Raw genomic sequence first — 17067 nt, 5'->3', positions numbered from 1 at the left:
GCTCCAATTATTATACTAGTGAGATTACTAACAGCTAACACATTATCAGTACTTGGCTTGTCTGCAACAGTCAGGCCAAGTACAAAATATTATCGCACAAAATAAGTTCAGAAAAAAAAAAAAAAGAGCAAACAAAGAAAAAGCCACACAAAACTGCACAAGCTCATTATGAATACATATGCTGAAATTGAAAGGAAGTTTTCCACGCTACGATCCATACCTTTTCATGCCCTGACAGCTAGCAGGAAAAGAAACAAACAACACAAATGTGACAGTGACAAAAGAAAAAAAGTGAAGTCTATTTAACAGTATAATACATAGAATAAAACATGAACTGAGTGACACTGACTGCAAGATCTTGCTCACAAACCAAGAGACTACACACAATGAATGCAATTAAAAAAAGAAGAGTTATCAGTGGTTAGAGCACACCAATTTATTCAGGTTGCATTAGAGCCATTGATCTTTCCTTTGCTTTGAAGTTGCACTGAATGTTGAGAGTGTTGACACATGAAATAAAATTGGAATGGCTGTCAGCATCCTTTTGGGGGATAAAAAAGGTAGCACGGAGTTCTCAAAACTGAAGTACTTGAGTAAAGTCTACTTTCAAACAGAGCACCTGAACCACTGGAGACTGCCCTAGCAAACAAGCCTTGCTTCTGGAAGGATGGCAGGAAATTTCTTTTGGAAAGCATGCCTACGTTTGCTTTTTTGTCTTGGTGAGGCACCACACGGTTCCAAAGGCTGGCTTTTGTCATCGAAGCATTAACAGCTCTGTTCTTAGCCCTACCATACACATGCAGTTAAACAACTGGCAAGCTGACAACATGCAAGCTCAGGACTAAGCCCTTCTTCTGTAAAGGCCTGATACTGTCAGAGGCCAGCCAGCCTCTGCTGCTTTTTTTTTTGCACATAAGTTGGCAGCACTCAACACTTCGCAGGGTTTAGTGCTAACAAAAGAAATCCAAAGCAAACAAAAAAATACGTGCTGCATTTGCTGACTAGAAACCAGACTGACAAAACAGGCACAGCAGAGGGTATTTACCATCCAGCTTTTAGGGTAACTGTAATACAACGATGCCTTGGGAGAAAAGAATAAAGAAAGTTGACATGGAAAGCAAATGGTTGATGATAACTGTACTATTGCTCCAGTTGCTGCCCTTCTGCCATGTCCTTAGCAATGACTGAGCCCCTGGAATCAAGGCAAATTATTGCTTCTCCAACAGTTTGTGTGCAAGTAAAGACCAGATGAATTTTTGAAGGCTTTCTTGGATAAGTTATTTGGCTCCATATGCACGTAACTAGGCAAAACTCCATGGCCCAAAACATAAAAAAGGTCAGGGTAAGAGGTCTAATGTTTTATGCGCTGGGATGAGGATTATTCATGCTCTCTGCTATGCTGCTTCCTACCTACCCGTACATAAAGAAATTAAGAAAGGTGTTTAAACTTCAGTACCACATCCCACTTGGTGGCTGAAGATGTGGGAGAGTCCTGCCCTTACTTTTAGTCCTTCCTAACACAGGCAAACGTTTCCTCTACCCTTAAAAGAAGCAGCTAATTTATCCATATCCACCCAGGCTTGAGAGAACCTATGGTCGATTACTAGAAGAAAAGCATTGTGCCCAATTTTGATAAGCCTTAAATCTAACTGGAAGTGATTGGATTTGTAATGCTGCAAGGGTCCCGACTGTCTAAAAATGTCACCAATGGTCTGGAGGTAGGAATACCTGGAGGTATTCCTTTTCACTTGATCCATCATCACCTTTTGACACACCACCGTTACCCATCAGACCCTGTTGTCAGGACTGTTCTCTAACGACACAGGGTCAGAGTGGTGGCATAGGCAATGAATACTGCATTGTGTCGAGGTTTGTGGTGTCTGACAAGCTGTTTAATGAGAAGCCAAAGCAAATGCACGTATGCTGGCATTATATGCTTTTAGGGTCTGCATCTTGCATGAAAAAAAATGAAAATCCTATTTACATTATACCTTTTTGTACAAAAATCTATTTTTTATACTGTGAGGTTCCCAGAAATGTGGCAAGGGGTAAGAAAGTTTGCCTAAAATTATTGAGACCAAGTTAATGTTTTCAAAGACATCTGGAAGCGGAGAATGCAGCCCTGCACGTCCTTTCCAGGCGGACAAGCCAAGCCCAAGTCAGACACAGTAGTATTAAAACTACTGTGTCTGCTTCAAGCCATACAGAAAAATCAGAAGGGATAATTACTCTCTAAGTTTATTGATTTAAGTTCAGCAATTCAGAGCCTTTTCATCTCTAAGGCAGATTGGAGAGACCCAGCGAGAAGCTGCCACAGCCACCACAGTGTGAAAGACAGCCTGTAAACTCGAGAGGCACAGAAACTTCTAAGCCCATCTTCTGCAAGCAAGAGAAATACAGGCTATGGATGGCTCTGTCCAAGCACTCATTCACCTCTTGCCCCTTGGAAAATAAGAGCAAAAGAATCAATTTCTTCAGGGACTGCTTTCTCTACTACTTCCTTCTGAAATACTCAGCTTATGCTACAGCTACCTCACCACCAAGTGCTCCATCACCCCCAGAACACCATACTGCTTCATAGGTTAACAACCAAGGGTTCATGTGTTTATCCCCTTTGCTCTCCAGCTGGGTACTCAGGCTGAATTACTGCTAAGTGCTGCACATTTTAGTCAGGGAGCTTATGACAGTACTCAGATACTCCATGAATGCAATCAGATATTGTGATAAAAGGCATTAAGTAAATGCTAATATGGGATTAGACTGAAGTTTTATTACAACTCCTTTTATTTTTAAACTACTAAACATTGACAAATTCAGGGATATGGAAAAGCATGACTTTCTTTTCCGTTATGCCAAGCCCCAAAACAATTTGCAGAGATGCACAAAACACAACACAAAGACTTAACTACAAGATTTTAACAGAAAAATCTACTGTTGGAGGACCAACACGGTGGAAAGTCACTTATCACTACTATGCTAAAAGGTCACCTAATACAAATAACCGTAAGACATAATGCCTAAATCTGTAAACTACTTTATTACCTCTGTTAATGCTTATCCCATTAGTAAGATGCATATTATATTCAAGCCTTTTTTAATTTAGCTTTTATAAGCAACTTTTTTTTTCAATTTACACAAGATTCTGAATTTTCACTGTAAAAGAATGTCTGAGAACAGAGGAGGGGAATACAAAGACTAAACTTTGACAATAAAATCACACAGGATGTATGTTACTGAAATTGATATGAGTATGGATGGTGTTATTTTTGTGTGTTTAGCTTAATATGATTTCCCATATATATATATATATGTATATTTATATACACACTTAGGTAATAGACTCCTTTCATACAAGAAACAGAATCCATATAAAAAACTCCGTAGATCTTGAAAATAATAAAAAAAGTAGAACTAACACTGACTGTTAGGATTTAATTAACCTTCCCTTTAATGTGCTCTAGTCACTGGGGAAAAGGGAAAGGGAGAAAGGGATCTGATTGTCAGATGCTGGGAACAGAGAGACAAAAAGATTTATTACCCTTACCCGTCTAGACACTGTAGCATTAGATCTTTCTTTGAGCTGAGGATCTGTCGGGAGACTTGTCCAGATGATATAAGGAGTATCATACTTGGCTCTTAGTCTGGGGCATCGTTTGAAGATAAAATCAATAAGGAAAAACTTGATTCCAGCATAGAGTCCTGAAAAAAGGTCACTTCAGTATGCACATTGAAGGGGCATTAAGAACATCAATTTTTTGATCATGTTTTAACAAGTTCATGAATGAAATCTGATTCTTCTAATTCTGTATCTTCAGTCATAGTGCTAAACTACTCTCTCGGTTTTAATATTCTGATTCTTCTTCCAAAGACAGAAAATTATTTTTCTTTTCCTCCCCTGTCCAGATTCCTTGTTCCCCAACCCCAGTTCTTTCAAACCACTCGTGTTTATGCAGAACGTTAAAATAATTCAAACATACATTCCTTTTTAGCAGAAGCATTCTGAAAACATGATCTACTTCTGAAACAGAAAACAAATGCCTGAGCATTCAACTCTGCAGCTCCTTGCATGAATCTAAATGGCAACAGAGGGCTCTCATGTACTACATTAAACTCTGTCTTCCAGTCCAGTATGTCCTCTTATCTCATACAAATAATTTCCTTGCATTCTGCCAGATTAAAAAGGGGTTGAAATACTCTCAAAACTTTACTGAATGCCGTTCACATCTCCTAAGAGTCAGAGTAAAAAAATAACTCCTCACACATCTAATTAAATTGCCATGTCAAGCAAACTACATTTATGTTCAAGCTAACCCAATTTGAAATCTGGTGCCACTAAGAGTAATACTGATATGATTATATCATTACTTTAATAAAAAAAAGAAATGAATTCTTGGTTCACAGGACATGGCTTCATACCTTTGGGGGGGGGGGGGGGGGGGGGGAAGTGTCTCATGCTGTAGTGAGAGCCCTGTTTTCCCAATTCCCAGTTGAGACTTTAAGTATCTATAACTTCACCCACAGTAATCTGTTCATTTTATCCAGCCTATCCTCCAAGTTCTACAAGTACTCCCATTAACTCTTTCATTTTTTTACAGTCGGGTCATCTTCGTGCCTTCTATGTGGTCCCACATACACTGCAAGGATGCATGAGCAGAAAAAAACCCCAAATATAGGACTTCCTGGAAGCCCTATAGCTGGCAGTCTGAAGAGCTCCACTAACAGCTCATCATCAATTTCCCCTCTTCAAGAAGCGAATGCATTATCCAGGCTTATTCTATCATATTATGTACCCAGAGATGGTTTTTGAAATGCTTATGATAAAAAATGACAAGCAAAATGAAATACTTTAAAACACTGCATTATTTATTAATGCAGATTTTTCTTTCTTAAACTCTAAAACGCTTCCTCAAAAGATCATGTTAAGTTTCAATGCAGTAAGTCTAGACTGTAACAGGTCAATTATTTATTGTGTTTACCCATTGCAAGCCCAATAATCCTGTAGGGCAAAAAGCAGGATGCAATAAAAGCTGCCCAAAGAGTAATGTAGAGCTTCTGTGTTATTTCTGGCTGGACCCACATGAACAAGCTGAAAACAAAAAAGAAACAAAATTTTATTACTAGTGTTCTGGACATTGGTCAAATCTTGGTTTAAGAGGAAAAAAAGACTCATCAGATAACTTACTTCTTAATTTTTTCCAGTATGTCTGCCATCTTGCCAAAAAGATTCTGCATAAAAAGCAAAGAGAATTAAAACCAAGTCCTGCATTATTTTGGTTTTTTTTGCCCACGTAACAGAAACCAACAGTTATCTTACTCTGTTGGTAACAAGCAACTCCCAGAAGTCATTTTTTTAAAACTCATTTTTAGCCATTTATATACTTCACAACTGAGCAAATACAGAACAGAACAGCAATTCTTGATGACTTCCATCTCATTTAACACCTGTTCTGTAACTCATGACTGACTGTTAGAAATGAAGCAGCTATTTGACCCCACCGTCATGACTGGAAAGTGTTTACATCACTGCAAATATTTAAAGAGTTAAAAGCTTCTGTCAGTAGATAACAAAATGGGAAGTTTCTTCACGCATTTGAGCACTGAAATTTCAGAAAGTGGTTACTGAGTTCACCAAATGTTGGACTGCTACCTTCTTTGGAAACACACCACTACCAGGTTTTTGTAATACAGCCTTGGAGGTACTAGGTTCCACATAATTCCAACAACTGTTGATGCAGACTGATGCCTGTTCAGAACCAAGAGGGTTATTCAGCCATCATCTCTGACCAATCCTTGCTGTCAGAACACCTGTAAATTTCATCCTCCCAATAAATTTCCAAAGGTATTCAGATAAACATATGCACCGCCACCAGCAGAAGGAAGGAGACAGACATACACAGTCGGCAAGAGAAAGCTAAGCTACTTGCAGCAGCAGCAGCACGTTGTTACTTGTGGGACAAGGCTGCAGTTCAACTGCATGGTGGAGTCACTCAGATGCTAGGGGAGCTCATCAAATGGATGGCGCTGGCAGAAAACCTTCCTTCACCCTCTCCCACACAAGCAGCAGATTTCAGGTCTTGGGGGTGGTAGTGGTGGTGTTTAAAACAGACTAGTTCAGAGATGCTGTACAAACTCTTGAATTAACACAGATAGACAGTAGCCTTCAGTGAAATCTTGAAGGAATAGGGTCTCCTACACCAGTTTTGTGACTAGGAGATTTGGGATATAGATCCACACTGGTGGTAAGATTTGCCACCTGATCTATATTATCAAAAGTTCGTATGTACATATTAGGAGAAAAACTGTCAGAACCTGCTTCTGTTCCCCTCCAGACCTCGCTCAGAGCCATGACTAGAGAACCTCAACCAGTTCTCTGAAGCATTGTTCCATTTCAGAAGCTCCAGGAATCTTACTGAGATCTCTATTGCTCGTAGGAAAAGATCCCTATGCAAGGGAAGTATTGCTTTGAGTGTCTGTTATCACGTGCTGCCTAACAACATCCTTTGAGTACTTGGACTATGAACCTCCTTGTTTGTAAGGAAGCAGCTGGAGAGGTCTGAGAGCAGCACAGTACCTGCGCCTTCTGAGCCACGTCAAGAACAAGCTGAAACTTTTCAGACACGGTCAGGTCCTCTTTTGGGGGTTCCTAGGGCAAGAATGAGACAATGCATTACTTTTCAGTTCAGCTGAATGAGGTATTTTCCAAAATTCCTCATGAAAAAATGTCCCTCAACATTCTTGGCAATAGTGCTCTCCCACTTTAAACAGTCTCTAAATTTACCAAGTTCCTGCCTTGTTTCAGATATACTGTTTATGTCTTTCATTGCTGGATGTCTTTAGTTTTCAATGCTTTTCCTCCACAGTATATGCAAACATATTAATATGAGGCTGTGAAAGACGCAGTAAATCTTTTGAGAAAGCAAAGTTGCAATGGCTGTCAGTCAGACCTCAGTGCCAGGGAAGGTTACGGAGCTGATCAACCTGAGTGCCATCACACACCACGTGCAGGACAACTGGGTGATCAGGCCTTTACGAAAGTATGGCTTTACGAAAGGCAGGTTCTGCGTGACAAACCTGATCTCCTTCCACGACAAGATGACCTGCCAAGTGGACAAGGGAAAGGCTGTGGATTTTGTCTACCTAGACTTAAGTAAAGCCTTTGAAACCATCTCTCACAGCATTCTCCTGGAGAAACTGGCAGCTCATAGCTTGAATGGCTGCACTCTTCTTAAACACTGGCTGGCCGGCCGGGCCCGGCGGGTGGTGGTGAGCGGAGTTACATCCCGCTGGCGGCCGGTCACAGCTGGTGTCCCCAGGGCTCCGTGCTGGGGCCAGCCCTGCTTAATGCCTTTATCAATGACCTGGGCGAGGGCACCAAGCGCACCCTCGGCCAGTTTGCAGGTGGCACCGAGCTGGGGGCAGCGCTGATCTGCTGGGGGGCAGGAGGCTCTGCAGAGGGGTCTGGGCAGGCCGGGCCGATGGGCCGAGGCCACTTGTAGGAGGTTCAACAGGGCTCAGTGCCGGGTCCTGCCCCTGGGTCACACCAGCCCCACGCAGCGCGACAGGCTGGGGCAGGGGGCTGGGAACTGCCTGGGGGGAAAGGGCCTGGGGGGGCTGGGTGACAGCCCTGGGCATGAGCCAGCAGGGTGCCCGGGGGGCAAGGCGGCCAACGGCATCCTGGCTTGTGTCAGGGACAGTGTGGCCAGCAGGACCAGGGCAGTGATCATCCCCCGGTACTGGGCACTGGTGAGGCCGCACCTCGAACACGGGGTTCAGTTTTGGGCCCCTCAGTGCAAGACAGACATCGAGGTGGGGGAGCGTGTCCAGAGAAGGGCAACGGAGCTGGTGAAGGGTCTGGGGCACAAGCCCTGTGAGGAGCAGCTGAGGGAGCTGGGGATGGTTCAGCCTGGAGAAAAGGAGGCTCAGGGGGGACCTCACTGCTCTCTGCAACTCCCTGACTGAATGTCGTAGCGATGTGGATGTCGGTCTCTTCTCCCAAGGAACAAGTGATAGAACATGAAGAAATGGCCTCAGGTTGCTCCAAGGGAGGTTTAGGTTGGATGTTAGGAAACATTGCTTCCCTGAAAGGGTGGTCAGGCACTGGAACAGGCTGCCCAGGGACGTGGTTGAGTCACCATCCCTGCAGGTATTTGAAAGACGGGTAGACATGGTTTAGTGATGGACTTGGCAGTGTTAGGTTAACGGTTGGGCCTAAAGGACTTTTGCAGCCTAAGTAATTCTATGATTAAACTGATCTATTTCTGGTCTAGCACAGAAATGTCATTTTTGTTAGAAGTTTTACATCTAGAACTTTTAAATTTATTTGTTTAAATAGATTATTGGCCCCTGAAGAGTACCAAAACAATCCTGCAAGCAAGGCCTCACTAAGCCTTACTGAAAGGTTTGAAATTCAAAGAGCTCTATCTTACATTAGCATTTAAAATTCTTCCTGCTTAAAGCTGAGTACGCAAACATTAATTTCAAAATGTTATAAAGGAAACAGAATGCAAGGCTTCCTGAAGATTCCACAGGATCTAACTTGTCCCAAGCTGGCACATTAGCATTGATTTCAGAAATACGATTCAAGTTTGGAGTATTTTAGGGTTAAACACTCAAAACCTAAGAGTACTTTAGTGAAGATGTTTAAATGGCAAGGGAAAGAAAAAACCTGTAGTGTCTCTATTTGCACCTCCTTCCTTTCACAATTACCCACATCAATGCAGAGGAAGTTTTAAAGGTGCAATTTTTAATGTAAATGTACAGGCCAAGCCAATGAAAGACCTACCATGGGTTCAGAAACTTCAGGCACAATGCTCCACTGTATTCTCCAACCCCTAGAAATTAAGAAATAGTTAAAGAGAGCAAGTACTACTTCTCTACCTGCCAACACGGATTATTTTTAAGAGGTAAAAAAGAAGTTTTCCGCAATAAACTTTTATAGCTTAAAGAAATAATAAAATAATCTCAAAATTAACAAATAACCCACAACATAACAAAAGCAGAACTGGACAACCATAGACAGCTTTAAAGGTATATACATTTTAAAAATCACACAATGTAAATAGTTAGATACTACACAGAATCACTGCTTGTGGGTTTTACAACAGAAGTGAACTCTGTGCACAGAGTTAATAGTTGGGAACATTTTTTCTTGGCTTTTCAGGCGAACAAAATCACATCAACTTATTCAGGAGCCTATCTGCCACCAGCAATTTTCAGAGAATAGAGTGTCAGAACAGTAAGTTTCAATTCAGAAATCAGAAAAAATATTTTAAAATATGCACATTAAGGTCCTTTCCGCCATTTTAAGGGGGAAAACATCATCAGTCTAAAATAGCATTTTAAAAAGATCCCCTCAGTACAGAAACCGTACTTAAGTACATTTCAAAAAAAGTCTTAATTTTTAATAGAGACTGAATTTAAAAATGGAATATACTTTGAATAAAGTATGACAAGAGCTACTGAAAAATGCAAAATTGCAATTTTAGGCCTAGGTAAAAATTATCTCCAGGGAAAAGCAGCAGGCTTCAATATTTAAGGTGATGTTCTCTGAATGCTGTAGAATTTTTGCATGCTGATGGATTTTGTTTGAGAGCATGCAGCATCCTTTACAATGACCGAAGTCACAGGATAGAAAGATAAATCCTTAGAATAGTGAAAAATTATGGAAATTGAGGAATGGAATTAAGGATATTAAGATTCTGAATTTCACTTTGTTAGACTTAACTCACAATGTTAGAAAAGGTAACAGTTTACAACTCAACACAAGAATAATAAAACATCTTTCAAGTAAAGCATTACAAAAGAATAATCTAGTATTTAAGTAAGTACCTGGCTATGAGGTAATTTAGGGACAACCTCAGAATTGCTAAAAATAAGAACATAGGAATGGCCCAGCCATGCCATACAGCATTCATGTAAATCTGCAGATTAAGAAGAAAAAAAAAAAGAAAAGAAAGAGAGATGTGGATTACAAACTGGAGTACAGTGAGTAGCATGAAACACCATTTCCCACTGTACCATTAGGTTCAGAATCATGTAATTCAGATCACAAAAATTAGTAAGTTTTAGCCACCTCATGACTGAAAACAGCTCTGCATTCATGAATGTAAAGTTGAAACTAAGACAACCAAATATTCAGAAGACACTTAACTAGTTCTCAGCTGCTTCAGAGAGTGCGGAGTATTTCCAGCACATGAAGGGGTAGGAGGGGAAGAAAAGCAAACCCTAAAGTCTGTGAATCTGCTACATGACCATGATATGGTCTAACCTCCCCTATGGCAGCTGAAGTAATGGCATGGTAGCAGAGTTGTAACAGTTAGTCTTACACAGGGCCACAGGATAAACTCTTGCTCTATTATTTCAGGTCAATTAAATCCCAAATTTTTACCAAGCTTAAAAAGATGGCAGGAAAGCAGGTTTTATTTTACCTAAGAAGTACAAACACAAAGTGCTTCAAAAAGTATTCTGTTCCCTTCCCAGCTTCTCAAAGCACAGACTACAGCCTCCCTGCCAAGAGACATTAGGGTTTTCACTGATAACCCCAAAATGAAGCAATGCTCCAGATCCGAGGTTCCAGAGCTTTCTGATCAACAGCTGAAGTTCATTTTTTCAGCTTTTATCTGAAGAATGGGTTTGTCTGCAGCGGTGAGAGAAAAATCTGTACGTTAGGAGAAGGGATAGACAACAGGGCACCAGCACTGGGAGACAGGAAACAAGAAATGAGAGGACAATGCCCAGATCGTTCTAAGTTATTTTAAAAGTTACAAAATTATGCTACAATAAACCCAGAATACACAATATAAGTGGCTTTGAAATGTGACTGAAGTGACAACTGCTGGCACTTCGCGTTAAATGAAATTACACTATTTGATTGGACTTAAACTGTAGCACAACCCATATTCAGCTATCGCAGTTTCAAAGAATTTTAGTAAATAACACATTTTAAAAGTTCTTACTACTCCTGGAGGAAAAGGATAACTTACAATAAAGGCAATAGCAGAAGTGTAGATAGAATACCAGTCTGATAAGGCAGAAAGATTCTTCACAAAATTAGTAACAGGTTTGGCACCTCTCTCTAAGTAGAAGCAGAGAAAAACCACAACTGTTAGAATCAGCTGGCAGTGCTTACATCACTTGTAAATGACAAACAACCAAATTAGAAAACTAATAGGAATATTCAAGACATGTAATGACAAAAAAGATTATCCATATTAAGAAAAATGAAACACATCAATGTAACTATACAATTAGTTAAGGAATGCATTTCCAAAACCTGAAGTGTTATTCAAAACAAAGACTATATCTGAACTCTTTAGTATAGCCAAAAAGATAAACCAAAAAAATCAATATCCTCTACAAGGGTAACCTGGATTCTAACAGCAGACTGGGCCCTGTTCATACTACCCCAGAGACTTCCACACAGGTCAGATCATCCTACTATAGAAAACCTTATATCAGCCTGACTGGACTCCAAGCCACCAAGGAACAAGTTAATTATAACTTAGAATCTCTTAGGTTGGAAAAGACCTTTAAGATTAAGTCCAACCATTACCCTAGCACTGCCAAGTCCAACACTAACCCAATGCCCTCAGTGCCACACCTACCCGTCATTCAAATACCTGCGGGGACGGTGACTCAACCACGTCCCCAGGCAGCCTGTTCCAGTGCCTGACAGCCCTTTCAGGGAAGCAATGTTTCCTAACATCCAACCTGAACCTCCCCTGCAGCAACCTGAGGCCATTTCTTCTTGTTCTATCACTTGTTCCTTGGGAGAAGAGACCGACCCCCCCTGCCTACAGCCCCTGTCAGGGAGTTACAGAGATTGAGTGATAAGGTCCCCCCTGAGCCTCCTTCTCTACTGGCTAAACACCCCCAGCTCCCTCAGCTGCTCCTCACAGGGCTTGTGCCCCAGACCCTTCACCAGCTCCGTTGCCCTTCTCTGGACACGCTCCCCCACCTCGATGTCTGTCTTGCACTGAGGGGCCCAAAACTGAACCCCGTGTTCGAGGTGCGGCCTCACCAGTGCCCAGTACCGGGGGACGATCACCGCCCTGGTCCTGCTGGCCACGCTGTCCCTGGCACAAGCCAGGATGCCGTTGGCCGCCTTGCCCCCCGGGCACCCTGCTGGCTCATGCCCAGGGCTGTCACCCAGCCCCCCCAGCCCTTTCCCCCCAGGCAGTTCCCAGCCCCCTGCCCCAGCCTGTCGCGCTGCGTGGGGCTGGTGTGACCCAGGGGCAGGACCCGGCACTGAGCCCTGTTGAACCTCCTACAAGTGGCCTCGGCCCATCGGCCCGGCCTGCCCAGACCCCTCTGCAGAGCCTCCTGCCCCCCAGCAGATCAGCGCTGCCCCCAGCTCGGTGTCACCTGCAAACTGGCCGAGGGTGCGCTCGGTGCCCTCGCCCAGGTCATTGATAAAGGCATTAAGCAGGGCTGGCCCCAGCACGGAGCCCTGGGGACACCAGCTGTGACCGGCCGCCAGCGGGATGTAACTCCGCTCACCACCACCCGCCGGGCCCGGCCGGCCAGCCAGCTTTTAGCCCAGGGTACAGTACACCCACCCGGGCCATGAGCTGCCAGTTTCTCCAGGAGAATGCTGGGGAGATGGTGTCAAAGGCTGTACTTAAGTCTAGGTAGACAACATCCACAGCCTTTCTCTCCCTTGCTTGACCAAGCTAGCTGAAGACCAGATTAGATCTCTCTTGCCTACATTTCTGCTGGAGTCTATTCATTTGTAGCACTTCGCTGCTCACTCTACCTACGCTAAGAGACACATGTTCTCGCTGCCTAAATAAATTCGTCTCCCGCTTCCGAAGACCTTTGCTCTGTCACTGCATGGGAGACTAACCTGTGCTGGCAGAGGCATTGCTCCCACATGGAGATGCACATAGCCATCCAGCAACAGCAAAAGGAGCTCTTCATCAGCTTACTAAAAATCACTTGTCCTTTACCCTATTCTTTTAAGCTCTTTTACCACCTTGGGCAAATTAGCTAGGGGACACAAGAAAAGGAAAGGGTTGCTGCAAGACGACCTTTACTTTGCCTGTTGGAGCACACTGTTTTTGCCTTCCCTGCTGAATAGAGTGAAGACTCCTCTTGCACAGGGGGACCCAGAAGCACCCACCCTCATTTGCAGTACAGCTCACAATGTTGAAAGGCTTTCCTCAAGAAAGCCCACAACTTGCTGTCCTAGTCTGACTTGAAATTCAGCTATCCTCAGTACACTTCCTGTGGGAAGTAATCGAACAACTAGAAGTAGATTTCCTTGAGTATCAGCACAACTAAAGCAGCGGATGTAGTAAGTGGAAGGGCACACGCAATGTACTGGAGGGGGTCATGGACTCAAGCAGTGCTTCCATTTGCTCTGCTCCACCACCTCACAACAACAGGGAAGGTCAACACTTGGAAAACATTGGCAACAACAAGGTTCTTGAGACCTCCAGGTGGTCGGCAGGCAGCCTTGGACAACTGGGATCTAGATTTTGTAGCTCATCCAGTAGAAGTTAAGAACCACTCAAAGCTTAAGCTTACTACTACTTTTTTTTAAAGCTAATCTGAAGGCAATGCGTATCCACCACAGAGCAGGTCACAAGTATTCTCCCAAACGAAACTAGAATTAATACCAGTATTAGAATAAGAACAAAACAGTCATTACATGGAGATTGCAGACCCTTATTTCAACTTCACCTTCCCTACAACAATAATTTAACGATTTGGAGTACAAAGCAGTTGCTTTTTTTATTTTCCAGGCTAGCAATTCTTTGCTGCACAGGACTTTTGGAGGGCCTGCCATCCTGTATCCTTCACCTTTCAAAATAATGTATCAGCTATCCAAGAGAAAGAAATGCAAGAAACACTGAAGGTATGCATTGTTCAACCCCTCCTTCTTTGAAAGCATAAGATAATAGACCAACAACTGAACTACAAACAGCTTAGGCATAAGCGTATGAATGCTATTACTTTTGCCATTGGACAAATATCCAGTTCTCATTCATTACATGTTTATGTTTTAATTAACATTACACTTTTAGTTCAAAGATACCCTATGTAATTCAAAATTCAAGGCAAGCTTCTATCACTGCTCCTCTAAGTTACTCTGCACTCCAAACACTAATTCATTATTTCAATATCATTTCTGCTTATGAACTGGCAGAAGTATTTCAAAACATTGTGTTTTAAAATGCAGCAATCCTCCCAATAGTGTTACTAAGAACTATTTTTACTTCCAGAAAATAAAATACTGCTAAGTACTTACTTAATCTTCTCATATTTTCAGTCAACCTGAAAAATAATGGATAAAAGCAATTTGTTAAATAGGCAAGTAGTGCACAACTGTGTACATTTGGTCCCTGAAATACTACTCATGGTTACAAATGTTTGTGAAAAAGCCCCATCATTCTTGCCTGTTATGAAAGGTTTTTCTAGTAACTAATACAGCCTACCTTGTGTCAGACCAAAAATTGAAATGTAAAAGCTCTCCAGTCTAAGACTGCCCGCAGATTTTCAGACATGTATGATGGAACCCGGTAAACAATATAACTCTTACTCTACCTCAGACAGCAAATAAACTTCAAATTGCATGTTTTAGCCAAAGCATTCACAAACCATTTAGATGGTTCTGTACTTTCAGTTTTATTACTTGTTACGCAAACACTTGCTCAAACCATGTAAAAGGTTGGGAAAAAAAAAAAGAAAAAGAAAAAGAATAGAGAAAAAAAAAAGTGAAAAAAGGCAACTCGTAAAGAAGCTAACAATTTCTCACCATCATGTTTGAGGTTTACCTTCTAGCACTAAGTGGCTCTTCTGTTTCCACCGTATTCTCTTCTGGCTGAAATCTGAAGTCCTCAACATACTCCCCAAATTTGTCACAAAACCACTTCTGGAGTCTCGAACAGACTGTGTGACTACGCTTATCTATATATATATTAAAAAAAAAGCATTAAGTATCAGGATAATACTAGAAGACGACTACATCCAAAGCCTGCCCCTGTTCCCGCACACCATGCTTCGCGGGGAAGCAATTTTTGTACAGCTTTCCTGCCCTTCTACACTTTTCATGGAAACTCACTATGCAATTTACCTCTGCCATCGCACAGAAACCCTGATCACACTAAAGCTGGTAAAATAAGACTAAAAGTGACTCCTGCTTTGCCCTAAGTACAGCACATGGAAGCACCTTATTACCAGAAGTACAGAGATTAAACATCCTAACAAACAAAAATTTTTAGTAAACACTTTAAAAACATTTTCTGGTTAAGAGGTTCCTGCAAACAAAAGACTGATGTAAACCTCAGCGCTCCTGTTATGCTGAAGGGTCACCTTGAGAAAAGCAAGTGTAAAGCAAAACACTCCTGAGCAAAGAGCAGGACAACTACCTCGCAGCCGCAGAAATCTGACAGGAAAGGGAGGTGGAATCTTAAGCAAGATTCTGCAAGAGGCATTTTTACTACACCACTTTCCAACCATTTATAGGTTGTAAAGATTGTGTATGTGTATATATATATTTATATATATATACAGTTTTAATATATATATAATGTACACTTTCTTTTTTCTAAAGCCAGGCTACAGCATTTATGCTGTATATTCCATTTTCTAAATATTGAATATATAGTCATAAAACTGCCTGGAACGTCTTACATCGTAAAGTAATGGCATGATGTACACTTTCTGTATGTCCGTTTCACTGGAAAAATATACCGGCATATGGAAATAATACAAGGGTAAAAGCCTTACGGCAGCACAAGTGAGAACAAAACAATCACCTTTTGGTTTACCTGTAACTCAGAAAATCACTGTCTAGAAGGAACAGACTATTCAGAACAGACTAATACAGCGATGTCACAGAGGACACTGGTCACAACTATGCCAGGACCAAACGTTGTACAGAACTCCATAAAATTAAGATATGATTAAACAAAGGCATGAAAGAATAATCAGACATCTACAACAAAATGATGCTTTCAAGCATGAGAGAAAAAGCAATCGGTGCTTGAAAAATAGAATCAAACTATTAATGAATGACAGTGATATCCAGAAAAACAAGGAATTTAGTAACAGTTTACAGCTGAGACAACACTTCCATTTGAAAATAAAAAAAATAAAATGAAGTAGCTTCCCACATGCTAATACTGCAAGTACTGAGAAAGAAATTTTGAGTGCACAAGACAGAAAAAAATTGTAGGCTGCAGTTCACATAACACAAAGTGTTGACATTACGGGAGTACAGGAGGAGCAACTTCCAACTTAATCTGCAGATTTAAAAGCCTAAGTCTCAATTAAGAGATGGGGGGTGGGGGGAAGGAGAATCTGCCCGTTGCCTTAGTTCTTCCAGAAATCACTGTATTATTGAATTTGTAATAAGCAGCAGCTTAAGAAATGTAGACAACAGTGTAGGTGTCCAAAAAATGAGTAACTCCTAAGCTTACTCTTTCTTCAGAATGTCTTTTCTTTTAGAAAAAGGAAGAAGTAATATGGTTAATGGCAGAAAAGAGCTTTTGCACTTGAGAACAAAAGAGAACATTTTTTTCTATGTATTACACCTGTTTTCGGGTAAGTCAAGGTTCAGCAAGGCATGCAAGGATGATGAAGTCAGGCAACAGGTTTCATTACATTCCTAAAGGCTTTACAATACACAATAAATTCCTTGCTCAGACGTGCAAAGTCAAATACAAAAAGTAAATGCAGAATCACATCCAGAGAGGTAAGAAGCTTCTCAAATGGTCTTTCATATTGGGCTTCTTCAGAAGCCTGTTTAAGGACCCACCAGGTTTTTCAGCAAGATTTGATCTTCTAAGGATCAGAAGAAAGGGGTGAAAAAGCCCTGACGGAACCAAATTGCTAGTAGAGCTCTGACCAAGATTACCTGTTCCGTTGGCTTGCGTTTGTGGCTTTGCAGGTTGCTGAGCTGCAGGTGCTTCTTCTGTCCTACAAAGAAAACAGAAACATTGTGAAATGCTCCAAATGAAGAATTTTATCCCTTTTAGGTAAAGGGAGCACCAGAACCTCCACGGTTTCCCCAGTGGAGATAATCCAAACGTGACAAGAGAAAACCAAACTTATGCCCTTTCA

The 17067-nt window shown here is 41.7% G+C and overlaps 1 protein-coding gene across 2 annotated transcripts in view; it reads right to left on the bottom strand.

Annotated features, from left to right (window-relative positions):
* The window catches only part of GRAMD4 (GRAM domain containing 4), an 84920-nt gene that overhangs the window by 9003 nt on the left and 58850 nt on the right, over nucleotides 1–17067 (bottom strand). For both annotated transcript variants that reach the window (XM_056340338.1, XM_056340337.1), the window contains exons 5-14: nucleotides 16862–16923; nucleotides 14778–14910; nucleotides 14252–14277; nucleotides 10983–11074; nucleotides 9829–9920; nucleotides 8783–8831; nucleotides 6572–6643; nucleotides 5183–5226; nucleotides 4977–5086; nucleotides 3545–3699 (exon numbers count right to left, since the gene is read on the bottom strand). In XM_056340338.1, coding sequence (XP_056196313.1) covers nucleotides 3545–3699; nucleotides 4977–5086; nucleotides 5183–5226; nucleotides 6572–6643; nucleotides 8783–8831; nucleotides 9829–9920; nucleotides 10983–11074; nucleotides 14252–14277; nucleotides 14778–14910; nucleotides 16862–16923 — 835 coding nt within the window. The remainder of the gene's footprint in view (nucleotides 1–3544; nucleotides 3700–4976; nucleotides 5087–5182; nucleotides 5227–6571; nucleotides 6644–8782; nucleotides 8832–9828; nucleotides 9921–10982; nucleotides 11075–14251; nucleotides 14278–14777; nucleotides 14911–16861; nucleotides 16924–17067) is intronic.

The sequence above is a fragment of the Falco biarmicus genome, chromosome 5 (genome assembly GCF_023638135.1).
Source record: "Falco biarmicus isolate bFalBia1 chromosome 5, bFalBia1.pri, whole genome shotgun sequence".
Lineage (NCBI taxonomy): Eukaryota > Metazoa > Chordata > Aves > Falconiformes > Falconidae > Falco > Falco biarmicus.
The sequence above is the reverse complement of the archived record's forward strand: the minus strand, read 5'-3'. Positions and strand labels throughout refer to the sequence as shown.